The sequence below is a fragment of the Podarcis muralis genome, chromosome 7 (genome assembly GCF_964188315.1).
Source record: "Podarcis muralis chromosome 7, rPodMur119.hap1.1, whole genome shotgun sequence".
Lineage (NCBI taxonomy): Eukaryota > Metazoa > Chordata > Lepidosauria > Squamata > Lacertidae > Podarcis > Podarcis muralis.
The window spans coordinates 6,260,978-6,287,861 of record NC_135661.1 but is presented as its reverse complement, the minus strand read 5'-3'; the positions used below and the strand labels follow the sequence as shown (position 1 = coordinate 6,287,861).

Below are 26,884 nucleotides of genomic sequence, written 5' to 3'. Positions count from 1 at the left end.
GGTCACTCTAACTCCTCTCATAACATATCTCTATGGAGGCAGAAAGTCTAGGAGCTGCTCTCTATGGTCCCGGAAGCTCTATGGTCCCGCGGTGCCCGATGGGATAGCGAGGGCCTCCTTTCCTCTCTTTAACCCCCCCGCCCCCATTCTCCCCGGCCTGTCATGGCGGCGTCCTGGTTTCTGGGGCCTTTGCTGTCACTCCGGCTGTTTCTCCTGCTCTCGCCTCACCCAGCGGGCGCCGTTTACGAGGACCAAGTGGGCAAGTTTGACTGGTGGGTGACAGGCCGAACTGACCTCACCTGCGGAACTCCCCGCCACAGGAAGTGCTGATATGAGGGAGGGAGGGAGGTTTCTAATATAATCTGATGGAGGGAAAGAGAACCCCTGATCAGTCACTGCTAGTTCAAACCCCCATAATTGATTGATTGATTGATTGATTGATTGCAGACCCTCCGTTCTTTGATGTTGCCTAATGTTAATATTTATTTATTTATTTATTTATTTATATATTTATGTATCCCACCTTTTTCCCTAACAGAGACTCAAAGTGGTTTACATAGTAAATCTGGATTATTTTGAAAGTTGCATGAAGTTTTGCATTAAATGTTCAGTGCCTGACAGAACTGACCACATTATTTCACTACTGTGATACCTCGGGTTAAGTACTTAATTTGTTCTGGAGGTCTGTTCTTAACCTGAAAATGTTCTTAACCTGAAGCACCATTTTAGCTAATGGGGCTTCCCGCTGCACCGCTGGAGCACAATTTCTGTTCTCATCCTGAAGCAAAGTTCTTAACCCGAGGTACTATTTCTGGGTTAGCGGAGTCTGTAACCTGAAGCGTATGTAACCTGAGGTACCACTGTACTTTCTGCTATGTGCTGTTCATTATTTTTAGAACAAAAATACACCCCTTTGTGTTTCTAATAGGAGACAGCAGTATGTGGGGAAGCTTAAGTTTGCCTCCTTGGAAGCTTGGCAGGGCTCCAGGAGGCTCATTGTGGCCACCGAGAAGAATGTGATGGCGGCTCTGAACTCCAGGACAGGAGACATCTGTGAGTATCTCTTAGGCAGTGGACAGGACAGGGCCTGTTTATACCTATTGCTTTGATAGACGCATTGGTGATAACATCTGCGTGAGGAGCAGGGGCTTGAGTGGATGTGCAACTCAGACTAAGGCAACTTCGCATGTAGAGTACCCGTATTTTTCGCTCTATAGGGCGCACCGGCCCATAGGGCGCACCTAGTTTTTTTTTGGGTGGGGGAATAAAGAAAAAAAAATTCTTTCCCCCCTAGCCTGAGCTTCCCCCGACCCCAGCCCCCAGAACAGGCTGCTATCCGCAGGCCTTGGGAGCCCGGCGGGAACTCCCGCCGGCCTCCCCAGGCTTGCGGATATCTGCCTGAAGCCCAGGGCGTGCTGCTCAGCATGCCCCAGGCTTCGGGATGCAGGCTGCTATCCGCAAGCCTGGGGAGCCCGGCGGGAACTCGCACGAGCTCCCCAGGCTTGCGGATAGCTTCCTGAAGCCTGCATTCATCCCATAGGACGCACACACATTTCCCCTTCATTTCTGCGTCCTATAGGGCAAAAAAGTGCGTCCTATAGGGCAAAAAATACGGTATTTGCTCTGAGTGCATTAGGCTAATGGTAACAGTACCACTCTATTCTGCCTTGGCCAGACCACATCTGGAACACAGTGTCTAGTTCTGGGCACCACAATTTAGGAAGGATATTGACAAGCTGGATCGTGTGCAGAGGAGAGCGACCAAGATGATCAAGGGTCTGGAAACCAAGCCTTATGAGGAACGGTTGAAGGAGCTGGGAATGTTTAGCCTGGGAAAGAGGAAACTGAGAGGGGATACGATAGTCATCTTCAAATATCTAAAGGGCTGTCAGATGGAAGAGGGAACATGCTTGTTTTCTCCTGCTCTGGAGTGTAGGACTCAAACCAATGGCTTCAAGTTACAAGAAAGGAAATTCTGACTAAACGTCAGGAAGAACTTTCTGCCTATAAGAGTGGTTTGACAGGGGACCGGGTTCCCTTGGGAGGTTGTGGACTCTCCTGCCTTGGAGGTTTTTAAGCAGAGGTTGGATGGCCATCTGTCAGGGATTCTTGAGCTGCGATTCCTGCATTGCAAAGGGTTGAACTACATGGCCCTTGGGTCCCATCAAACTCTGCAATTCTGGGAGGAATGGGTGCTATTAGACAAAATAGCCCAACCCTTGAAATTTAGCTTCCTCTGTTCATCGGACTCCTGTTTCTTTTTAAGTGTGGCGCCACGTGGACAAAGGAACTCCTGAAGGAGCGATAGATGCAATGCTGATCCATGGACAAGGTAAGTGAAGCATTTGTATTCTAGCTGAGTTATTAGGTCTGTAGTGCTGGCCATAATATTTCTTAACGATCTCACCTCCCCACAAATTCTGGTTCTTTGAGTGTTCCCATTTTACAGAAAGGAAGACTGAAAGTTCTTTCTTTTTTTATTATTATTAAATATTTTCTTGTTTTACAGAAGTAAGTGTAATGTCTCTCGTATTTTTTCCATGTAACATTTTTACAAATCTGTTTCATTTGTTGAGACATTAGGGGGAGAGAAAAAAAGGGGGGGTGGAGGGAGGGAAGATGGGTGGGGGTGGGGTCGGGTGGCGATGTTCCTATTTTGCTTAATGTATGTAGGGTTTGGTGTGAGCGTTGCTCGTGCTGTTCATTTGTGTTTCTTTGGTGGTGAGAGAGGCTGGGGTTGGCCTAGGGTGTGGTTGGTTGTTTGTGATTGGCTGTGGTGATCTTTGTTTTTGTGTGTGAGTGGGGCTGGTGGGTGTTTTGGATAAGGTTAGCCATATTGATTTGTATGCTGTTGGTGGATTATTGTCATTGTCTTGTTGGGCTGTGTATGTGATAAAGGGGAGCCATACAGAGGTAAAGGTGGGAAGACTGAGAGTTGAGAGACAAAACTGTGAGCCCAGCAAGTCCTTGGCTGTTTTACAATAGGGGCAGGGAGCCTTGTTTTTTCGCTTGAGGCCCGCATTCCCTACTGAGTCAAAAGTGGGCGGAGCAACAAGTGTGAATTTTACCTTAGCACAGTTGTCTGGTTTTTACACACACAGTTATATGCCTCTCTTTATCCTTTGTCTGGGCATGCAAGAGCCATTATACGAGTCCAAGGACATATTGCAGTCATATAAAAATCCTCAAGGAGGGTGCTGAGCTGGTCCAGGAGAGGGTATGTCTTGGGGAGAGTCCTGTGTTCCTCGTCCCGTCCTATAGAGTTGAACACAAATGTATGAGACGGAGTGGCTGGAGGCCTTGCTTGTTCCAAAACAAAATGAGGAAAGTCAGGTGCAGATCCACCACCCCTTTATTATGAAGGAGGGATATGCTTCTTCTGAGCTCTGTTTGTGGGTATTTATAATATACCGGCTGTTTTCACCACCCCATCATATAGATGCCATCACTGTCTCCAACGGTGGTCGCCTCCTGCGCTCCTGGGAGACCAACATTGGGGGCTTGAACTGGGAGATATCGATGGATGCTGGCAGGTGAGAATTTTGGGTGGGTGGGTGGAAAGTTGGGGAACTCGTTTGCAACCTTTTGGGGGTACTGGCAGATTTTTAAACACCATATGTAGGGTCCCATTGATCATGTTCTTCCTCTGCATTGTGAGTGTAGACAGAGGTTGATTCTCCCACGATTAAGAACTCTTTCCCTGGAAAATGTTCTGTAGACGTAGATTTTCTGTAGAAAATCTTCTGAAAGAAAATCTTCTTTTGCTTGAGGGATGCTTCTTCCCATTTTATTGAAAGGGTTGCAGAAAGCTTTCTGATTTCAGCGTAAATCAGGTGTAGTATTTTGTCGGTTCCTTGAAAAAAAGAAGTACATTTATAGAGACCTGCACTGATTGCCGATTTGCTACCGGACCAAGTTCAAGTTGTTACTTTTAGTAAATAAAGCCCTGAGCGACTTGGGACCAGTTTGCTTGTGAGATCACCTTACCTTACCCCATACAAGCCCACTTGACCGCTCCAATCTACGGAACTGGCACTTTTGCAGGTGCCACATAATTCTTGTTCCACATATTTTAGAAATTGCTCTTTTAGTGTGGCAGCACCCACACTTTGGAACTCCTTGCTGATTGACATTAGGCAAATACCTTCACTCTTCTCTTTTTTGGGCCTGCTAAAAACGTTCTTGTTTAGGCTGGCCTATGCAGACACATAGAACGCTGGTGCCTGTTTTAATCTGGCTTTTAACTTATTGTTGGTTTTAATTATTTTGGAACGCTTTCAATAGCTTTTTTTAATTGGCTTCCCCTCCCCTCCCTTATAATTCCATTCTTTTGTTCTTTTCATAAAGTGCTTTGAGGTTTGTTTCTGCAGTCAGGCATCGTATCGGTTTTGTGAAACAAAATGAATCTCATCCTCTAGTCATAATTGTTTTAGCTAGTTGTATGTTTTTAATTCTGCGGTGAGTTCTCTTAGTCTGTGGCTGTAATAAAACCATTTGTGTGTCTGACTGTTCAAGTTTTCAGATGGCTAGTTTGGTGGGACTTCAGGACATGGTGAAACACGTAGCCATCTTGAAGAAAAATGTGCTCTCTCTTCACTACCTCTCCAATGGCCATCAGAAGTGGTTAGAGCATTTGCCAGAAAGGTAGGAGGTGATCGTGAGCCGTGCTCGTCTCTGGTTCAGGGAGGGGCTGTAGCTCAGTGGTAGAACACCTGCTCTGCATGCAGAATGGTCCCAGGTTCAATCCATCTCTTGGAAGGGTTGGGAAGTAATAGGCCCAAGTAGCGAAGTGCTCTGCCATACCCCCCCCCCCAAAATAAATACGCTCCCCCACAGGCAGAAAAACATTAGGTCATTGTCTTCATAGGAGGCAAACGGGGTCTGCAAATGGGGTGTTGCATGCTGCTTATTCAGGATTTAGATTCCTCAAGGGCCTTTAGGTTCTTCTTATGCACATTGGGATGGATCAGTTGAACAAGAGCAAGTGGAACACGAAAACACAGGGGAAGGGCTGTAGCTGTGCATGCGGAAGGTCCCAGATTCATCTCCTGGTAGGCCTGGGAATGTCCTCCACCTGAAACACTGGAGAGCTGCTGCTGGTCAGTGTAGGCAATGCTAGCTAGCCAGACCAGTGGTTTTGACTTGCTGTAAGACCCTTTTCCTATGTATTCCAGCTGCTCCATTCTGTTCTACCTCCTCCACCCCCCTCTCACGGTTTTCTGTTTTATCCACCTTCTGATCAGCTAATCAGTCAACTTTCCATGCTCACAGTTCTCATTGGTCTGATCTTGGGGCTCCCTTCTCCTCAACCTAAGTCCCCCCTCTTTTTTTTTTTTTTTTTGTACTTCTGCAAACCTTTGGGTGCCCCCCAGTCTGGTGATGTGCATATGGTGCTGTTTTGCCTGTGGAAGTAACATCTCCAGCAGCCTGATCATTGGATATGAGTTGTCATTCCATGTAAATCTGAAGACATTTGTTACTGATTGTTGCACCTCCATGTTCAGGGGCAGCCTACCACTGGTTACTAGGTTCTGGGGGTAAACAAGAGGCAGCTGCTCTTGTCATCCTTCCTCGGGGCTGCTTTGCTGGTAGGCTGGAAGGTGACCACGTAGATCCTGGAGCTTCCAAGCTCTACCTTCCCCCGTCCCCCAAAGACTTGTGGTGACAGCCGGCTGACTTAATCAACTTCTGATATTCCTTGCTAGTGAGGTTGTCCAGTATCAGCTGGTGTATTCCCACGGGACGGGGTCGGTGCATGCAGTTGGAGTCAGTCCTCAAAGCCACTTCAGCATCGTAACCTTCAGCGTTGAGGATGGAGAGATCACAAGACAGGTAGGATAAGATCTTGGATCAGAATGGAATTTCTGTTTCCTTGCGAAAAGATGGGTTTTTGCTTGCTTTTTTTCCCAGGAGGGAGGAAATTTGGGAAATTTGCAGATTTAAGACTGTGATTCTGTGTGTGCTTACTTGAGGGTGAACTTGACGGACCCCTGTGAGAATTATTTCTGAGTAGCACTGTAGTGTTTAATCAATTGGGTTAGTAAACTGTAACTGTGCACTCCAGAGGTGATTGGACTCCCAGCTTCCATCCAATAAAGCGAGATGAGCTCCGCAACCCCAGAGTCGGTCACGTCTGGACCTAATGGTCAGTGGTCCCTTTACCTTTACCTTTAGCAGGGACGCGAGTGGCGCTGTGGATTAAACCACAGAGCCTAGCACTTGCCGATCAGAAGGTCGGCGGTTCGAATGTTCGCGATGGGGTGAGCTCCCGTTGCTTGGTCCCAGCTCCTGCCAACCTAGCAGTTTGAAAGCACCTCAAAGTGCAAGTAGATAAATAGGTACCGCTCCAGCGGGAAGGTAAACAGCGTTTCTGTGTGCTGCTCTGGTTCGCCAGAAGCGGCTTAGTCATGCTGGCCACATGACCCGGAAGCTATATGCCGGCTCCCTCGGCCAATAAAGCGAGATGAGCGCCGCACCCCCAGAGTTGGTCACGACTGGACCTAATGGCCAGGGGTCCCTTTACCTTTACCTTTAGCACTGCAGTGTTTAATCAATTGGGTTAGTAAACTGTAACTGTGCACTCCAGGGGTGATTGGACTCCCAGCTTCCATCCAATAAAGCGAGATGAGCGCCGCAACCCCAGAGTCGGTCACATCTGGACCTAATGGTCAGGGGTCCCTTTACCTTTACCTTTAGCAGGGACGTGAGTGGCGCTGTGGGTTAAACCACAGAGCCTAGGACTTGCCGATCAGAAGGTCGGTGGTTCGAATCCCCGCGACGGGGTGAGCTCCCGTTGCTTGGTCCCAGCTCCTGCCAACCTAGCAGTTCGAAAGCACCTCAAAGTGCAAGTAGATAAATAGGTACCGCTCCAGCGGGAAGGTAAACAGCGTTTCTGTGTGCTGCTCTGGTTTGCCAGAAGCGGATTAGTCATGCTGGCCACATGACCCGGAAGCTGTATGCCGGCTCCCTCGGCCAATAAAGCGAGATGAGCGCCGCAACCCCAGAGTCGGCCATGACTGGACCTAATGGTCAGGGGTCCCTTTACCTTTACCTTTAGCACTGCAGTGTTTAATCAATTGGGTTAGTAAACTGTAACTGTGCACTCCAGGGGTGATTGGACTCCCAGCTTCCATCAACCCAGCCAGCACAGTTAGTCGTCAGGGATAACAGGGGTTGTAGTCTCAACAACATCCAGAGGAGCCACAGGCTCTCCATCCTTCATTAAAAAAAGGCAGAGGTAGCTGGGGACAGTAAAGGCAAGGGATGGAGGGAGGTAGCTGAGGGGCAGCGAAAGCAAGAGTTCAAGGACAAGGAACCTGCGGCCGTCCATCTGCCTGTTGGACTCGGCCCCAGACAGCATGACCAACTGTCAGGGATTATGGGAGCTGTAGTCCAGCATCATCTCAAGGGCACCGTGTTGGCTACTGCTGAATCATCACAAAACCGTTTGATTGACTAAAAAGGAAAAACGGCAACAGGTGCCCTTGATAAATCGGGCAGCACATTATATCAATATTTAGACTCTTAATGAAAATGTCTCTGCTGTGTGTGGTGGAGAAGGGAGCTGCTGTTGGGGAGGCGAATCCAGTTTCTCAACACTTTTTTCCTTCTGCAGGTCAGGGTGGCAGCCCCCTGGGCAAGGACTCTGAATGGAGCTTGTGGCGTGGTGGGAGAGGGAGTCCTCCTGTGTGCCGACCCAGCCACTCACTCACTCTATGCCTTGTCCCTGGATTCTGGGGAAGAGGTGAAGCAGCTTCCATTGCAGGTGAGGGGTCTAGGAAGCAGGCTGACACCTTTGGACGGGTTTGGCTTTCAACTTGGCGTATCTGAAGGGTTACTAGCTATGGCAGCTATGATCTCCTTCCCATGTTGGAGGCAGTGTGCCTCCTCTGAATGCCAGTTAATAATCATAATACCTTTGATTTATTAATTGCCTTCTAAACCTTACTCTCCAGGCAATTGACATATATAATACAGTGGAACCTCGGCTCACAAACGCCTTGGGAGCTGAACATTCCGGCTCCCAAATGATCGAAAACCGGAAGTGATTGTTTTGGTTTTCGAACGTTCTTTGGAAGCCGAACATCCAGCACTGCTTCCGATTGGCTGCAGGAAGCTCCTGCAGCCAATCAGAAGCCGTGCCTTCATTCCTGAACCATTTTGGGAGTCTAAACAAGACTAAAAACAAAACTAAAACAATACTAAAAACCTAACAAGTGGGTACTCTTGATAAAGTCCCATTTATTTAGCTGGGGAAACCTGTCAGGACAAAAATGTCCCCAGTTTTTCCCGGAAAGCACTTTTACAGGGAATCCCCAAGTCGGGAGATTGCTGCTGTGCTCAGATTCTGTGCACAGAGTTTGGTGAGATCAGAGCACTGCATTGTGATGGCTTATTCAGCTGTGCTCTTCCAATGGCTTTTGTAATGCAGCTAATTTCCCCGTCTTTTTGATGCTGCACCATCTGTGTCAGGGAACCCCTGTGGGAAGGTCAATAACATGGACAGCCTCCAAGGAGGAGGAGAATGGCTATCAATGGCTGCAAACCACGACAGCTGTGCTCTACCCCTGTAGTCAGAGGCCTTTGAGTACCAACCAGTTTTTGGAAATCACAAGCAGAGAAAGTTCCGCCTTTCCATTCAGGCATCCTTTTAAGACTTCTGATTGACCACTGCGAGAACCGGATGCTGGCTTAGATGAGTATTTGACCAGATCTAGCTTCAGGGCCCATGCTTTTACGTTATAGGATGTAGTGATAGCTGTCAGCTAGGATTAGACAAATTTCCCTGTTGGAGGCCATATGCCTCTGAATCCCAGTTGCTGGGAGCTGCACATGGCAGAGTGCTGTTGTGCCCATATCCCAGTTGCTGGTTTCCCATTGAGGCAACTGGTGGGTAACTGTGAGAACAGGATGCTGGGCCAGATGGGCCAGTGGTCTGATCCGATGTTCTCATGTAGCAATGGACAACAATGTGGATTACATAATAATAATAATAAAATAATAATAATAAAAAATATTATTTATAACCCGCTCATCTGGCTGAGTTTCCCCAGCCACTCTGGGCGGCTCCCAATCAAATGTTAAAAACAGTACAGGGTTAAATATTGAAAACTTCCCTGAACAGGGCTGCCTTCAGATGTCTTTTAAAGATAGGATAGCTGCTTATTTCCTTCGCATCTGAAGGGAGGGTATTCCACAGGGTGGGCACCACTACCGAGAAGGCCCTCTGTCTGGTTCCCTGTAGCCTCACTTCTCACAATGAGGGAACCGCCAGAAGGCCCTCGGCGCTGGATCTCAGTGTCTGGGCTGAACGATGGGGGTGGAGATGCTCCTTCAGGTATACTGGGCCGAGGCCATTTAGGGCTTTAAAGGTCAGCACCAACACGTTGAATTGTGCTCGGAAACGTACTGGGAGCCAGTGCAGATCTCTCAGAACCGGTGTTATGGTCCCGGCGGCCACTCCCAGTCACCAGTCTAGCTGCCGCATTCTGGATTAATTGCAGTTTCCGGGTCACCTTCAAAGGTAGAGCGCATTGCAGTAGTCCAAGCGGGAGATAACAAATCCATGGGGAATAGGGCCATCAGTGGCTATGTTCTCTCTCCACTGCCAGAGGCAAATGGGGAGAGGAGTTGTTGCACTCTGGTCCTGCTTCTGATTCCCAGAGGCATCCTTTGGTTGGCTGCTGGATGCTACAGGACTCTTCTCCTCTTACATCCCACGTTTGCCTGACCTGCCTTCTCTTCCTTCCCTCCCGCTCCACAGTCCCTTGGTCTGGAGTTTGCCAGCGGCTTCCCGCCCCGTTTGCTTTCCTCTCAGCCCAATTCCGCCAGCGCTTCCCGCACCCAGTTCTTCCTGCAGCTGTCTCCAAGCCACTTTGCGCTGCTCCAGCATCAGAACGGCGTGCTGAGCCTCCTCCGGGATTTTCCGCAGGTAAAAGGAAATGGTGCCCTATTATTATTGTTTTTAAAAAGGAAAAATGAAGAGGAGAAGCTGTTGCTGCAGTGCCAACACCTTGATGTTACCTGTTAAAAGCCAGTCCCCTTGAGGAATGTTACCAACTCTTTGCCGATGTACATTGAGAAAGGGCTGTAGCGCAGTGTGTGTGATCTCTCCATAGATCAGGAACGAGGAACCTGTTGTCCTCCAGAGATTGTTGGACTCCAACTCCCATCAGCCCCGATGATTGGCCATGCTGGCAGGTGGGATGGTGGGAGTTGTAGTCCAGCAAGTTCTGGAAGACCACAAGCTTCACATCCCTAGATTAAAAGAAGGCAGAGCTGTGATGGCAATAACCCACCTGTAAACGTAAGTGATGGTCTAGTTAGTGGGTGGGGAGCCTGTGGCGACCTAGAGGATGTTGGACTAGAACTCCCACCAGGCCCAGGCAGCATGGCCGGTGGCCAGGGATGATGATGGAGCCCAGCAATGCCTGGAAGGTGACAGGTTTCCGCATCTCTGCTGCAGAAGGCTCCAGGACACCTCCTGTTTTAAAAAGATCGGGGCAGTCAGTTTGAGAAGTTCTCCCATTTAACTACAGCCCATCTGCTTTGCATGCAGAAGGTCCCAGGCTCTATCTCTGACATCTCCAAGTAGGTCTGGGAATGTCCCACTTTCTAAAACCCTGGAGGACCACTGCCAGCTAGTGCAGACAATACTGAACTAGATGGACCAGTGGGTCTGATTCAGTATAAGGCAACTTCCTTATGTTATCGAAATCCCTCTCTGCTCAAAATCTTGGGAACGCTGTCTCTGTAAGATGAAGATCTGAGCAGGGTGAGCCAGTGACTCAGTGCAGGGATTTTTCAGTAGGCAGCCAGTCCTCCTGTAGTCTGATGATGTTCAAGCTCAGGTTTATCGTCTAAGCTCCTAGGCCAAGGTCACCCAAGGGAACTTTTATCTAAGTGCACCACTCACCCCACCAAGCCCAGTGTTTCTTCCAGGAGCTTTTTCCTTATTCATTCTCTCACTGCTGCGTTTCTCAGGCTGGCCTCGTGACCTTCGCAACCACCAACGAGAAAACGGTAGCCGCGGTCCTCACCTGCAAGGCCAAAATGGTAAGTTTGAGGGTGACATGTTGGGTGAAATCAGAAGCTTGGCTTGTCCCTGAAATGCCCTCGACTTCCTCAGGATCAACCTGGCTTTTGTTGCTGCAGTGTGATTACTTGTCTGCATTCAAACAATCATCTCTCTACTTTTAATAAGCTGAGCTACAAACATTTTGGCAACTTCCCTTCCCTCTCGGTGTGACCCAGCAAACAAATGGGGATGTCTTTAATTTAACTTACCCATTTTCTCTGAATCAGGTAACTATAGTTAATAGCTCTGGGGTGAGCCAGGATATGAAGTCAACTGCAAACCATGGTTTAGTGTCCTGGCTTGTTACAGAAGCTGTTAACCATAATTTCTCAGATTGCAGGAAACAGGAAATGCAGCTGGACTGCAGCCCTGGGCAGCACAAGCATGCTTACTTTGGCTGATGGATACTGTAGTCTGAAACATCTGGAGGGCACCAAGTTGGGGAAGGCTGAACTATAGCTGACAGCTTCGTAGTTGGTTTGCTGGTTTGTGTGAAATGAGGCAGCTAGACTTGTTTTATATCTTGGTTTGTTCAGACATTCTTATTACCCGAGAGTCTCCCACTGTGTGACTTTGGAAACCTTGTGGTAGACTTCTTTTGTGTTAAAGAATAAAATTGCAAAAGGCAATTGCCCACAGTCTGAAATTAAGTCTTCTTGTGAGCCAAAATACTGGTGAGTGCAAAGAGGGCATTATTGTTTTGTTTTTTTTAAATACAGTGGTGCCCCGCAAGACGAATGCCTCGCAAGACGAAAAACTCGCTAGACGAAAGGGTTTTCTGTTTTTTGAGTCGTTCCGCAAGACGAATTTCCCTATGGGCTTGCTTCGCAAGACGAAGCATCTTGCGAGTTCTTGCAAGTTTGTTTCCTTTTTCTAAAAGCCGCTAAGCCGCTAATAGCCGCTAAGCCGCTAAGCCGCTAATAGCCGTGCTTCGCAAGACGAAAAAACCGCAAGATGAAGAGACTCGCGGAACGGATTAATTTCGTCTTGCAAGGCACCACTGTAACAACAAATTAAGTAGTAGCTTAAATGGATACTTTTTATAGTGGTTTCAAATGCTCAGAGTGCTGCATGTGGATTATCATGTGATCCACACAACAACCACGTAAAGTAGGCCTGCATTATCATCCCCCTTACCAACTGCAACATGGCAGATGATAACGCGTTGGACACTTGGAAGAAGGTGAACACCCAGGCGCCAGAGCTAAGGTTGTGCAGCGGCTGAGAGGCTGAGCTATGGCTCGCAAAGTCCCCAGTTCAAATCTTGCCTGCCATGAACTCACCACTCACCTCTAACCTCATGTCAGTTCACAATCTATGGTTTGAGAGAGGCCACCAAATCAGCATATCACACCATGATTTGTCCTGACTGGGGTTTGTTGGTACGTCTGTGTTCACCACCCATTGACAAGCTACATTGATGACTGTCCTTTTGCCTTAATGACCATGGAGACAGGAGTGAACTTCTGAAGCTGATGGGAAATGGAAGCAGGCGGCACTTCCTGTCCTAAGTCTGGAAGCTCAGAATAATGGTCTAGGTTCGCAACTGTAGTTAGCAAAAACTATGATTTCAGGTGTGACAGGAAACCTTGGCCTTATGTTATGACCATGAGCTAGCAAGCACAAGCCTTGGGTCTGCACACTTTCCCATCTCCTTTCCCATCTGAAAGAAGAGGAAATTGAAAACTTCTACTTTGGTTTTAGGGACGCGGGTGGCGCTGTGGGTTAAACCACAGAACCTAGGACCTGCCGATCAGAAGGTCGGTGGATCGAATCCCTGCAACGGGGTGAGCTCCCGTTGCTCGGTCCCTGCTCCTGCCAACCTAGCAGTTTGAAAGCACATCAAAGTGCAAGTAGATAAATAGGTACTGCTCTGGCGGGAAGGTAAACGGCGTTTCCGTGCACTCCTCTGGTTCGCCAGAAGCGGCTTAGTCATGCTGGCCACATGACCCAGAAGCTGTATGCCGGCTCCCTCGGCCAATAAAGCGAGATGAGCGCCGCAACCCCCGAGTCAGCCACAACTGGACCTAATGGTCAGGGGTCCCTTTAGTTTTACCTTTATTTTGGTTTTAGAACCAAGGGCAGTTCGCTGTAGTAGTAGTAGTAGTAGTAGTAGTAGTAGTAGTAGTAGTAATTTATTATTTATACTCTGCCTATCTGGCTGGGTTTCCCCAGCCACTCTGGGTGGCTCCCAACCGAATATTAAAAACACAATACAGCATTATACATTAAAAACTTCCCTAAACAGGGCTGCCTTCAGATGTCTTTTGAAAGTAAGATAGTGCTTATTGCCTTGACATCTGTTGGGAGGATGTTCCACAAGGCAGGCGCCACTACCAAAAAGGCCCTCTGCCTGGTTCCCTGTAACCTCACTTCTCAGAGTGAGGGAACCGCCAGAAAGCCCTTGGCGTTGGACCTCAGTGTCTGGGCTGAATGATGGGGGTGGAGACGCGCCTTCAGGTATACAGGACCGAGGCCATTGTACACCAATGCAAGGAACTGTAGTTAGTTCCAACTGTGGCGAGTTAGAACAAATTGGGATCAAGCCATGCTTCAATACCTTTGTTTTAAAAAACCCTCAACTGAGTTAGAACAAACCACAGTTTCCTGAGTTTGTGCACAGTGGGGAGCTTTGTTGTCGTTGTTTAGTCGTGTCCCCCATGGACCAGAGCACACCAGGTACTTCTGTCTTCCACTGCCTCCTGCAGTTTGGTCAAAAGTGAGGAGCTATTAACAATTATAAAAGCAGATGTTTTCAATCTTTCCTTGTATGCAAAGGAGGAGCGAGGAGGGTGAGAGCATGACCCTTTGATTCATGCAGGCTCGTTCTTGGGACAGGAAACCATGGTTTTCCATTATGTCTGAACCAGGTTTACCTTGCATTTGAAGTGTGTGGTTTAAAGTGCTAGAGTTTAAATGTATTTTGTGCACCCCGCTCCTTGGGTCGGGTAGCTACTCTGTTGCTCGTGGTGACACTGCATGCATGACGGTGGCCTTGATATTAAATCCTACCCCACCTTTCCTTTAATTTCTTCTGAATGACACTTAAGGAATCCTTATCCTGCCACAACCAGTCCTACGTAATTAACCTGTATTTGGCTGAAACTGGGCAGAGGCTGCTGGATACCATTATCAGCTTCACCTTGGAGAAAACTTCTACGAGGCCAGAACAGGTATGGGGAGTGGTCTTGGGGAGAGAGCGGGAGCATAGGGGCCTTGGTGGGTGTCTGAATTTTCTGTGCTGTCCATGGGCAACACAGTGGGTGAGACTATATATATTAATCACAAATTGTATTTGGGGGGGCGGCTCAGAGCAGACCCATTTAAATTAATGGACCTAAGTTCTCAGTTCTCCTCAAAGTAGACTTGGTGAAATTATGACCTACTTGATCCCATTAATTTTGACAGGTCTGCACTTAAGTAAAACCTGGTTGGATACAATCCAAGTTTCCCCTCCAAAATAAAGTTAATATGAACAACTGGCCTCAATCATATAACTACCCACACCAAGAATCTTAGCAGTCTTCTCAGAAGGCTTTAAGTTGCTTCCTTAATTGCTTGACATCTTGCTAATCCTGCAAGCTGATGATACCCTGATGCTCCGTCCACCTGCCCACTCCTTTCCCCTTTTTCTTTCAGCTTTACATTCAGGTATTTCTGAAGAAAGATGACTCCGTGGGCTACCGAGCCCTGGTGCAGACGGCGGATCACATGCTCTCCTTCCTTCAGCAACCAGGTGACCTTTCTGCTGTGTTGCACAGTTCATTTATTGCATTTATTCCCCACAGAGCTCAAGGGAGCATATGAAGTTCTCTCTCTCATTTAATCCCTGTGAGGTAGGTTAGGCTGAGAGCCAGGGGTGAGCTTCATGGCCCAGTCTCCTAGCTTGCTACTCTGACATTCTAACCACTACCCCACACTCCAAGCTTTATCCTTCTGGTAACTGGACAACAGAGAGCTGGCTTTGCCAATGGCCTAAGAAGGAGAATTAGAAGCCCTGGCTGTCTTTTCAAGCAAGTGTTTCTAGGATTGCAGTCTAAGAGTTGCATCTGCCTCAGAGTAGACCTGTTGTAACCAATGGAGCTAAGTAAGATTCATTCATTTCAAGGGGTCCGCTAACACTGGAGACAGCCCCACCTCCATATTTCCTTTTACGACCGCCTATGCACGCAGGTGGTGCTGTGGGTTAAACCACAGAGCCTAGGACTTGCCAATCAGAAGGTCGGCGGTTCGAATCCCCATGACGGGGTGAGCTCCCGTTACTCGGTCCCAGCTCCTGCCAACCTAGCAGTTTGAAAGCATGTCAAAATGCAAGTAGATAAATAGGTACCGCTCTGGTGGGAAGGTAAACGGCGTTTCCGTGCGCCGCTCTGGTTCACCAGAAGCGGTTTAGTCATGCTGGCCACATGACCCGGAAGCTGTATGCCGGCTCCCTCGGCCTATAAGAGCGAGATGAACGCCACAACCCCAGAGTTGGTCACGACTGGACTTAATGGTTAGGGGTCCCTTTACCTTTATCTATGCATCTCTTGTTTTTTCTCCACAGGGAAAGTTTTGTGGAGCAGAGAAGAGTCTTTGGCTGAAGTGGTCAGCTTGCAGATGGTGGATCTGCCCCTGACAGGCGCGCAGGCAGAGCTGGAGGGTGAATTTGGGAAGAAAGCAGGTAAAGCCACAGTTGGTGTTTCTTTCCCTTTCCCAGTCCTGAGGAAACTCAACAAGACCCTCCCAGTCAGCAAGTGTTGCACCGGTGGATTGCAATTTATTATTCACCCTTCACCCTAAAGGTCTCAGGGCAGGTAACAACAGTTAAAACACAACATTAAGAACAACTTTTAAAAAGATAAAATTACAAAAACAAGGTGGGTCCTAAAAATATTCATCTCATGTGTCTAAAGCTGGGGTGTGGGTGGTGTAAAGAGGTCATCTTCAGCATTCTCCAAAAGCTGTGTAATGAAGGGGCTGAAATCATCTCTGCAGGGAAGGTTCCACAATTTAGTTCTTACATCTCTGATACTGCGGCTTTTGTTCTTACTCCAGTGAGTACATTTCAAAAAATTTCTGCTTTGTCTTTTTTGCTGTCTTGGAACCAGCCATTCAAGGTAATTCTCCAGTTGTCTTTTTCACTTGCTTTTCTTGACAATCTTGCTTTGGAAAAGGTGTGTGTGTGTGTGTGTGTGTGTGTGTGTGTGTGTGTGTAAGAGAGAGAGAGCTGTGTCAATCTATGGGGCTCTATCTGTCTTCCATGAGCTTCCTTGGTCCTGTTGAGGTGTGCTTGCTGTCTGGACCACACGGCTCCACAAACATGCTCTCCTGCTCACCAGCAGTGAGGAACTTTGTCCCCTGTCCAAGATCCCCTGTCCTTCTCCTAAGCTTGGAAGAGGATGAGGGATTTCACACAGGGTTCAAGCTTTCTTTATTAGAGAGGCTCAGAAGTGTCGGCCAAGTTATGAGAACGCAAGAGTAATGCTGAATTGGTGCAGTGGCTCGTCTGGTCATGCTACAGGCTTTTCCCTCTATATTAACCTCTGCTTAATTGCTGGGTGTGACGCGTTCTCTCTCTCCCTTTCCAGATGGTCTGCTGGGCATGTTCCTGAAGCGCCTGTCCTCTCAGCTCATCCTCCTCCAGGCCTGGACCGCTCACCTTTGGAAGATGTTTTACGACGCCCGCAAGCCCCGCAGCCAGATCAAGAACGAAGTCAACATTGACAACTTGGCCCGGGATGAGTTTAACCTGCAGAAGATGATTGTGGTGGTCACAGCTTCTGGAAAGGTGAGGAGTGTGCTTGTGAGCCAGGAACTTAAGTTATATAAGAGAGCTCTGCTAGATCAAGGGTCAAGTCTTATCTTTAGTTCAGTGGCAGAGTGTCTGATTTGTAGGACTGGGAATGTCCCCTGCCTCTGGAAACTTGGGAGAACCGCTGCCAGCCAGTGTCAACAGAACTGACCCAGGTGGACTCAAGGGTCTGACTTTGGTATAAGGCAGCTTCCCATATTCCTATGTGTCCCACTATCGTCAACCAGATGCCATGGTGGGAAACCCACAAGCAAGGCATGAAGGCAATGGCCTCGCATTAAGAGGTGGTAGACTGCCACTGAACATGGAGGTTTACTCCTGATTCTTGCGGCTAATGAGAACATTAGGAAGTGTCTCACTGGATCAGTGCAAAGGCAGCCACCCTCTTCCATCACGCACAATATTTAAATCATAGGATTGTAGAGTTGGAAGGGACCCAAAGGTTCACCTAGTCCATGGGTATGCAAACTAAGGCCTGGGGGCCGGATCCGGCCCAATCGCCTTCTAAATCCGGCCTGCGGACAGTCCGGGAATCAGCGTGTTTTTACATGAGTAGAATGTGTACTTTTATTAAAGATGCATCTCTGGGTTATTTGTGGGGCATAGGAATTTGTTCATTCCCCCCCCCCAAAAAAAATATATAGTCTGGCCCCCCACAAGGTCTGAGGGACAGTGGACCGGCCCCCCGCTGAAGAAGTTCGCTGACCCCTGATCTAGTCCAACCCCTTACAATGCAGGAATCATTTTCCATGCGGATCACCACATGCTGTTGTGTCCGCTTGCTGTTGTGCCATCAAGCCTCTTTGCTATATGAACCCTTGCGGCTTGACCATTGTGTGGTCTTTGTGTTCTCTGTCCAGCTCTTTGGAATCGAAAGCAGCTCCGGGACCATCCTGTGGAAGCAGTACCTCCAGGACGTGCGGCCGGGCTCGTCCTTCAAGCTGATGGTCCAGAGGACAACTGCCCACTTCCCCCACCCTCCACAGTGCACCCTCCTGGTCAAGGACAAGGTCAGGACCCACGTCTGTGATGGCCTGTTTGGACTTGGGAGATATTTTAGGGGGAAAGTTCGTGGGTAGCTAGCAAGGCGTGAGTTTGAAAACTGAATTGAAAATAGAATTGCCAGTATCACAATGCAAAGCTGTAGTGCAACTGCATTTGGAATACCGTGTAAAGTTCTGGTTGCCTCACCTCAAAAAGGATATCGCACAGTTGGAAAAGGTTCAGAAAAGGGCAACCCAAAATGTAGAACGGGATGGAACGGCTCCCCTATGAAGAAAGGTTGCAGTGTTTGGGATGTCTTACTTTAGAGAAAAGGCAAAGAAGAGGCAACATGGTAGAAGTTTATAACAATTTTGCGTGGCACGGAGACAGTGGATAGAGACATTTTTATCCCTCATATCACTGGAACTTGTGGGCATCCAATGATGCTGATTGTGGGAAGATTCGGGAGAGAGAAATGAAAGTATTTCTTCACATAGCACAGAGTTAAACTATGGGACATGTTCCCACAGGAGGCAGTGATGGCCAGCAACCTAGATGGCTTTAAAAGAGGATTAGAGAAATTCAAGAAGAAGGAGAGTGCTGTCAGTGGCTACTAGCCAGAATGGCTATGCTCTGCAGCCAGGAGGCAACCATGCTTCTGAATATTGGTTGCTGGAAAGCCACAGGAGGGGAAAGGGGTCTTATGCTCAGATCCTGCTTCTTGCTTTGAGGCCACTGTGAGAACAGGTTCCTGGGCTAGATGGGCCCACTGACCTGGTCCAGCAGGCTCTTCTTACACTCTTATGAGTTTCCTGCCCCCGTGCCTCTTCCTCTCCCAGGAGACCGGCAAGAGCTCCCTCTATGTCTTCAACCCCATCTTTGGGAGGTGGAGCCAGGTGGCTCCTCCGGTGCTGAGCCGCCCCATCCTCCAGTCCCTGCTGCTCCCCATCATGGACCAAGATTACGCCAAAGTTCTGCTTCTGATCGACGACGAGTTCAAGGTACGCTCTGCCTCATCCGTCGGGTATGTGGAAAGCCTCTTGAAAAACCCTCACACTTCTTTGACCTGTCCTTCCTTCCTTCCTTCCTTCCAGGTCACAGTGTTCCCAGCGACAAGGAACGTCCTCCGGCAGCTTGAGGAAATTGCTCCAACCGTCTCTTTTTACTTGGCGGACACTGAACAGGGCAAGTTGATGGGACGGAGGCTGCAAAAGGTACTTAGCTCTCATTTCCCCGTTGTTAAGGTAAAGGTAAAGGGACCCCTGACCATTAGGTCCAGTCGTGACCAACTCTGGTGTTGCGGCGCTCATCTCGCTTTATTGGCCAAGGGAGCCGGCGTACAGCTTGTGGTTCATGTGGCCAGCAGGACTAAGCCGCTTCTGGCGAACCAGAGCAGCGCACGGAAACGCCGTTTACCTTCCCGCCAGAGCGGTACCTATTTATCTACTTGCACTATGACGTGCTTTTGAACTGCTAGGTGGGCAGGAGCAGGGACCGAGCAATGGGAGCTCACCCCGTTGTGGGGATTCGAACTGCGACCTTCTGATCGGCAAGCCCTAGGCTCTGTGGTTTAGACCACAGCACCACTTGCGTCCCTTCCCCCTTGTTAAGATGACGTTAAATACTCTGTGTGTTGTTATGGGCCTGTAACTGAGGGGTTTAGTGCCACCCATACTGCTGGTGTGTCTGTCCAGGTTGGCCAACTCAGAAGTGATGTCATCAGTGGGCGTTCTCGGGCTTACCCTGGAAGTGGAAGTTTGAACCAGCCCCAGTAAGCATGGAGATTGATGGTAGTGGTAGTTAATCAATTTCTAGAGTGCCAAAGATTCCACACACCTGCTGCAGCGGAATGGGGCTCTGTATGCGTTAAGCTTCTTGCGCAGGGAAGTTGCATGCAAGCAAAGAATCATGCTTTCAGTACATCTCAGGCTGGGTGCCTTATATTGGGAGGACAGGATTTTCTAGGAATTGGCTTGACATTTTTTATATCCTGGGGTTCTTGGCCATGTGTTGCAGGACCTGACAACGGAGGAGAGCTGGGAGATCAGCATCCCCCCGGATGTGCAGCGGATCGTAACCATCAAGGGGAAAAGGGCCAACGAACACGTCCATTCCCAGGGCCGGGTGATGGGAGATCGCAGTGTCCTTTACAAGGTAGGAGAGGGCGTGGGAATGTCCAGTGGGTCAGACAACATCACATGCCTTTGCAGTTCTCACAGGAAGAATAGAAAGATGCCTTATGGTGAGCCTGGTCATTATTCTATCTATCTCAATATAGCCTACACTGACTGGCAGCAGCTCTCCAGGGTTTCAGGCAGGATTCTGTCCAAACTCTTCTTGGAGATGCTGCCACGCATTGAACCTAGGGCCTTCTGTATGCAAAGCAAATGCTCTAATGCTGAACCTTGTCACTTCCTCGTAAAATAAACTAAGAGCCTAGTCCTCATGATTCTTAATAAAGAGCTGATTTAAATAGAAGCATAGGAAATGTTCTTATATCTAGACAGATCCCTGGGTCCACCTGGCTCAATACTGTCCGATTGGCAGCAGCTTTAATATTGAGCCATTGTAATTCCCCTTAAAATAAGCAAGAGCCTTGTCCTTGTGGTTCTTTAAAAAGGGAGCTGATTGAAACTGAAACATAGGGAACTCTCTTATACCAAATCAGACTGACCAGCTCAGTATTGGTAACACTGACTGGCAGCAGTTCTCCAGGGTTTCAGGCAGGAGATTTTCCGAGCTGTACCTGGAGAATTGAACCTGAGACCTGCATGCAAAGCGGGTGCTTGAACACAGAGCCATGGCACTTCTTTTGGGATTACACTCCTCCCGAGCTGCAGATATGTGGATTGTTGTATGTTACATGTCTGTTTACATTCCAGCACCGATTGCTGGAGTCCGTGAGCGGAACTTCTGCTCTGTATTGCTTTTGTTTTCAGTTTCTCTCGGAGAAGACGGCAAGGAGAGAATACATGTTTTTCTTTTTCCTGATTTATGTATAATAAATGCGTAGTTTAATATGTGTCCACGCCTCAAGCCTCACCTGTTGCGCAGTTTACACTGCTGAGAAATGTGTGCTCAAGGCTGCTCATCTTGTGTCACAGATGCACGTTGGAGGAGAAGAGGTCGATGGATCTCTGCAGTGGCAAGGCTGAGAGGGAGACGCTCCAGTTGGGTCCGAGCCAGCTGGCTTTTCGTCCCCCGATTCCGACAACTTCCCCATCTGAATCACATTGTTTCATGCTGGGAAGGGGACACACAGGCTAGTAGGGCCTGTTTCAAGGTGTCAGCCTTTGTCTTGTTGCAGTCGTTGAACCCGAACCTGCTGGCGGTGGTGACGGAGAGCACAGACACCCACCCGGAGCGCACGTTCATCGGGATCCACTTGATTGACAGCGTCACTGGCCGGATCATCCACTCCTCGGTGCAGAAGAAGGCCAAGGGGCCGGTCCACATTGTCCACTCGGAGAACTGGGTGGTGGTAAGCAGTGTCCCCATGCCTTACCCTTTCATGCAGGTGGAATTTGTGAGACCATCATGAAGGAGTTGTGGAAAGAGAAAGGCCTTGCCTAGTGTGCCGTTGCCTGGGAGTTTGGGGTTTTAGTTAGGATCAGCAGCAATTAAAATACCATACAGTGGTACCTTGGTTCTCAAACTTAATCTGTTCTGGAAGTCCGTTCCAAAACCAAAGCGTTCCAAATCCAAAGCACACCTTTCCATAGAAAGTAATGCAAAATGGATTAATCTGTTACAGACTTTTAAAAACAAGCCCTAAAATAGCAATTTAACATGAATTTTACTATCTAATGAGACCATTGATCCATAAAATGAAACCAATAATTAATGTACTGTACTATAAAATAAATAAGACCTTATTGTAGATGATTAAAAATAAATAAATCCTTACCTGCGCTGATGATAGTCATTGTTTGGATGGGGGGGGGCTTTTATCCATTTCCGCAGTCACACAATCAATCAATCAATCAGTCAATCAATCAGTAGCTGAACTGGATTCCACCCAGTGACAAAAACGAATTAATTGAAAAAGCCTCAAAACCAAAAACGCAAAATAAATAGCAAAAACAAAAGCACCAAGCTTAATCCGTTCCAGAAGTCCGTTTGACTTCCAAAATGTTCGACAACCAAGGCGCAGCTTCTGATTGGTGCAGATGCCCCAGAAACGATAGCCGACAGCTGCATCAGACGTTCGGCTTCTGAAAAACATTCGGAACTAGAACACTTACTTCTGGGTTTTCAGCGTTTCAGAACCAAGGCATTTGAGAACCAAGGTACCATTGTATTAAAAGTAGTTTAGATTGATCGTTATTAGTATTTTTATTCTTACATCTGAGCAAGCTTTCCCCTCTCCTACCGCAGTACCAGTACTGGAACGCCAAGGCCCGCCGCAATGAATTCACAGTTCTGGAGCTGTACGAGGGGACAGAGCAGTACAACGCTACGGCCTTCAGCTCCCTGGACCGCCCTCTCCTGCCCCAGGTCCTGCAGCAGTCCTACATTTTCCCCTCCGCCATCAGTGCTATGGAGGTCACCATCACAGAACGGGGGATCACCAGCCGCCACTTGCTCAGTTAAGTAGTGGGCCGGGTTTTGAGCTTTCTGATCAATCGGGATTTGAGAGTGTGGCCACCTTGAAGCAGGGAGGGAGCAGCCCCTTTCAGAACATGCAGTGAAAGAGTTTCCCATCAGCTTCTACCAAAGGCCTGGTGGTTTGGGGTGGTGAGGAATTTGAAGACCCTTTACTATTTCTGCAGCAGGGTCTCTTGTCCCCAGTGTCCTCGAGCCACCCAATCAGCATGAAATCGGCTTCTGAGCCACCGAGAAAGTGTCTTCTCACTTTTCATGCCGATTGGAGTGGAATGAAGCAAGTCAGCCACTGAAGTTGGCTCCTAGGGTCACTCTAGGAGGCGTGTGGGAAGAACACCAATTAGTTGTTCTCCATGCTCCAAAGCTAAGCATTTAGGAACATGGAAAACTTAAGTTGCTTCCGTTTCCAGAGAATGGTGCACAAGTTCTGTTATGCACAATGGGTTTTCAAGGAAAATGTCGGATTTGCATTTGACCGAGCAACTCCTCTGGAATCGCCTCCGACATGATTAACGACCTGAGCCTCTGATAAGGCTCCAAGCACGTTCCCATTACGCAGAGTATCCAGCACAGGGAAGGACGAGAAATATGAGCTACATGCTAAGAGTTTTATTTCTAGTTATGCAGACAGAAAAGAAACATCCTCTCTCTGTGAAAGCAGAGAGCAACTGAAAAACAAAGGAACAGGAAACCAGTAACATCACATCCGTCTCCTGTCTTCCGTGAGACTTCCAACAGCCTGGAATGTCTCTGGAATGCAAAACAGAGTCTTGTGACTCCAAGAGCACTGCACAGTGGCAACACACAGAAACCAACAGAAAGTACAACTTGGATCACCCCAAAAGGAGATACAGGAGACCTCCAAATCATTTGCCCGTGAAAATAGTAATTCTAGCTGAAAGGCAACACATGGAGATCTGCACTGCAATGCATTCCTGATCATGATTACCGTATAATCTTAGAAAATTGTATAATCTAACACTTCTCTTGCTCAGGAGGGGGTGTGAATTCTGTGGCAATTGTTGAAATAACGTTTGCCGTGCTGGTTGTTTCATTTGTAACTCTGCAGTTGGACTTCCTTCTGGGGCGATCCTTTCACTTCCCAAGGCTCTGTTGGACCCGCGGCGGCCAGAAATCCCTACAGAGCAAACTAGGTAAGGAAATTGGGGTGGGTATAACTCCTAGGCCTTTGGAGAAGCCTTTGAGTGTGTGCAGCAGATTTTAGACAGTCAGGCCATCTAGTAGAAGGACTGTAGGAAACTAGGATTGGCCTCAGGTAGAAACCATATAGGTCCCGTTCTGTGAAACACTCTTCCTTCCCTCAACATTCACTTTTTGGTCTTTCTCTTGAAGTCCTTTTTATGCTGCCAGGCTTTTGTATGGTGTTTAATTCTTAATGGTTTTTTATTTAACTAGTCATCTTAATGTTTTTCTGTATTTTAAATGTGGCACACTGCCCTGATATTTTACATTGTGGCAGTACAGAAGTACTTTTATATGAGCAAGCTGCCTTGCCCCAAGCCAGACAGCTTGGCCATCGATAGTCCAGTGTGGTCTACTGTGCTTGGATGCCGCTCTCAAGGAATTCCTGCAGAAAAGAAAGGTCTTTCCCCCATTATCAGGATTGGGGATTGGGGAACCTGTGGTCCTCAAGTGAATGGGGAGCCTGTAGCCCTCCAGCAATTACAGTGGCCTGGATCATGGGAGTTGTAGTCCAGAAATATTTAGAAGGCCTCAACCTCCAATCATCATTATTGGTTCCACAGCCCTGAAGTTCTAAACAGACCTTTTATTTATTTATTTTATTTAACAAAATTAAGATACCACTTTATTGTGGTGAAAACTTTAAGCAGCTTACAAAGAAATATTAAAATCAGTAAAAGGCAACATGAGTAAAAGGCAACATGAGAAGGGAGGGGGGCTTTGGGGAGTTTCCTTCATTTTTCATTTCTTTGTTTCCTTCTTTCTTTTTTAGTATACTGCCTTTCCATATTGTTGTACACAAGGCAATTTACCAGCTGAAAACACAACAAAATATACAACATAGATCTCGCATCTTTTAAAAATGTGATCCAATACAAATAGGTCACAATAGAAGATATGACTTAAAATAAAGTAATATTCAGTAATCCGTTAGAATATAATAATATGCGATAAAATTAACTCTCAAAATATCAGCAAATAATAATCAAACAGAAATTCACTCTCAACAATTTCATTAATTATAATCAATAAAAATAACAGCAAGTTACAATATATAAAATGCCACAATACGGGGGGGGGGGGGAGCCCCATGGGGCAGTCCAAATGAATCTTGTGGAGAGGTGACTGAGCCTGTTGCTTTGATGTCCTGCTCTTGCTTGCCTTTTTCCAGGGAAGAAAACTTGATCCCGTATTCCCCAGACGTGCAGATCCATGCCGAGAGGTTCATCAACTACAACCAGACCATCTCCCGAATGAGAGGCATTTACACGGCCCCTTCAGGCCTTGAGTCTACATGTCTGGTGAGCCCTCTTAACTCCTCACTCGAACGATGCACTTTCTTCTACAAGGTGGTGATGGTCACACGGGGCTTAGATCAGGGACAGGGAACCTCTGGCCTGTCGGTGGCACCGTACAAGAACAGGAATGGACTCCTTGGCCTGATTCAGTACCCCGCCCTGCACCAACTACATCCAAATATTTGCTTGAGGCAGGACTCGGCTGTCCTCGGCCTTTTGTCACTCCTGTTTTCTTAATTTCACCCGCAGGTCGTGGCGTACGGCCTGGACATCTACCAGACCCGAGTCTACCCCTCCAAGCAGTTTGACGTCCTGAAGGATGACTACGACTACGTCCTGATCAGCAGTGTCCTTTTCGGGCTGGTCTTTGCCACCATGATCACCAAGAGGCTGGCTCAGGTGAAGCTCCTCAACCGGGCCTGGCGATAACCAGATTTGCAGAAGCAAACCTGGTGGGGCTGGACAACAAAGACCCTGGTCCACAAGGAGAGGGAGGATCTCAGCCACATTGTTGATTAGATAGCTGTTACCCTGATGGAACAAGAACTGTGGGGTCCTTTTTTTGTCTGCATCTCGTCTGCTGGAATAGCTAAGCCCAGTTCCACCTTTGCCATAAAAGTCAATCTCCGGGTCTTCAGCCTGCATCATCACATACATTTTACTTGGGAGTAGGGGAGGGAGTCCCCTGCCTTTCTTGCCCCAACAGTTTCTGATCCACCCCTTACCCTCCCTGAAAACCCTTAACTCAAGAAAGCAGTTGAAAAAGACTGGAATTGCAGTTGGGAGAAGAGGACAGTGGGAGCCAGCCTTCCTCAACCTGTTGCCTTCCAAATGTTAGACTCCAGCTTCCATCAGCCAGCATGGCCCAGTGGTCAGGGATAATGGGAGCTGTAGTTTGAATAACATCTGAGGGAGGGGTGGGGGAGATCAGGTTAGGTTAGGGTGGCATAGGGGAATTTTGGAAGTATGCTAATTAAAATGGATTTGAATACAGATCAGATCAGCTTGACATTTAATAGCTCAGGGAAGGGGTATTGGAGAAGATGTGACTATAATGATTTAATATTCTGGTTGTTGCACTGATATTTCCCCCCATTTGATCTTGTGTTCCTGCTGCAAACACACATAATTGTTTGACTGTTTCCTGTGATGTTGATCTCTTTGCTCTAGGGCTTGCCGTTTAAATTACACTGACTGGTGTAATGGTAAATGTGACTGGTAGGCTCTGAAAACATATCCTGCATTGGGGTGAATGGAAGTACTTGAAGCTAGGTTTCCTCCCTTGATAATATAAAATAAAAAACCTTTAAAGTTCTAAGTGAATCCTTTTGCTCTGCATGTTCTTTACCATGGGATGTATCAGATTGTCCTAATCAGAGTAGATCCATAATGGTCATGGCCTGCTTGGGTCCAGTAATTTCAGTGGGACTACTCTGAGTAGGATTTAGATACAACCCCATGCGGGTTTTGTTTCTCCTTATGGGGGGCAGGAATGTTGATTTTTTTGGTGCTGACTTGTGGCTGAACTACACCTCCCATCAACCCCAGCAAGCATGGTCAATGACCAGGGATCATAAAATCATAGAATTGTAGAGTTGGAAAGGACCCCAAGGGTGATCTAGTTTCTAGTCCAACCGCCTGCAATGCAGGAATCTCAGCTAAAGCATCCAAGACAAATGACCATCCAACCTCTGCTTAAAAGCCTCCAATGAAGGAGAGTCCACCATCTTCCAAGGGAGTCCATTCCACTGTCGAACAGCTGTTAACTGTCAGAAAGTTCTTACTGATGTTTAGTCGGGATCTCCTTTCTTGTAACTTAAAGCCATTTGTTTGAGGATGATGGGAGTTTAGTTTGGCAACATTGGGAGGGTCAGAGGTTCCCCAGAGCTGGTTTAATAAGAAGAATCTAAACCTGCTTTCACT

General features: G+C 47.8%; 1 protein-coding gene across 1 annotated transcript; it reads left to right on the top strand.

Moving 5' to 3' along the window:
• The first annotated feature begins 120 nt into the window (after positions 1-120).
• Positions 121-26,284, top strand: EMC1 (ER membrane protein complex subunit 1). The gene is made up of 22 exons (XM_077931091.1): positions 121-272; positions 929-1,053; positions 2,267-2,332; positions 3,440-3,533; positions 4,516-4,644; positions 5,706-5,832; positions 7,616-7,765; positions 9,764-9,931; positions 10,984-11,055; positions 14,128-14,250; positions 14,717-14,813; positions 15,624-15,740; positions 16,648-16,847; positions 17,732-17,881; positions 18,695-18,856; positions 18,950-19,069; positions 19,872-20,009; positions 21,163-21,336; positions 22,233-22,443; positions 23,530-23,614; positions 24,835-24,964; positions 25,211-26,284. The coding sequence occupies exons 1-22, from the start codon at positions 163-165 to the stop codon at positions 25,388-25,390; spliced, it is 2,928 nt and encodes a 975-aa protein (XP_077787217.1). The 5' UTR covers positions 121-162; the 3' UTR covers positions 25,391-26,284.
• Positions 26,285-26,884: the final 600 nt, after the last annotated feature.

Coding starts and splice junctions, on each gene's coding strand:
- EMC1 (XM_077931091.1), top strand. CDS start 163: ATGGCGGCGTCCTGGTTTCTGGGGCCTTTGCTGTCACTCCGGCTGTTT. Junction 1,054..2,266: donor CTCCAGGACAGGAGACATCT/GTGAGTATCTCT, acceptor TTTCTTTTTAAG/TGTGGCGCCACGTGGACAAA. Junction 17,882..18,694: donor CCCTCCTGGTCAAGGACAAG/GTCAGGACCCAC, acceptor TTCCTCTCCCAG/GAGACCGGCAAGAGCTCCCT.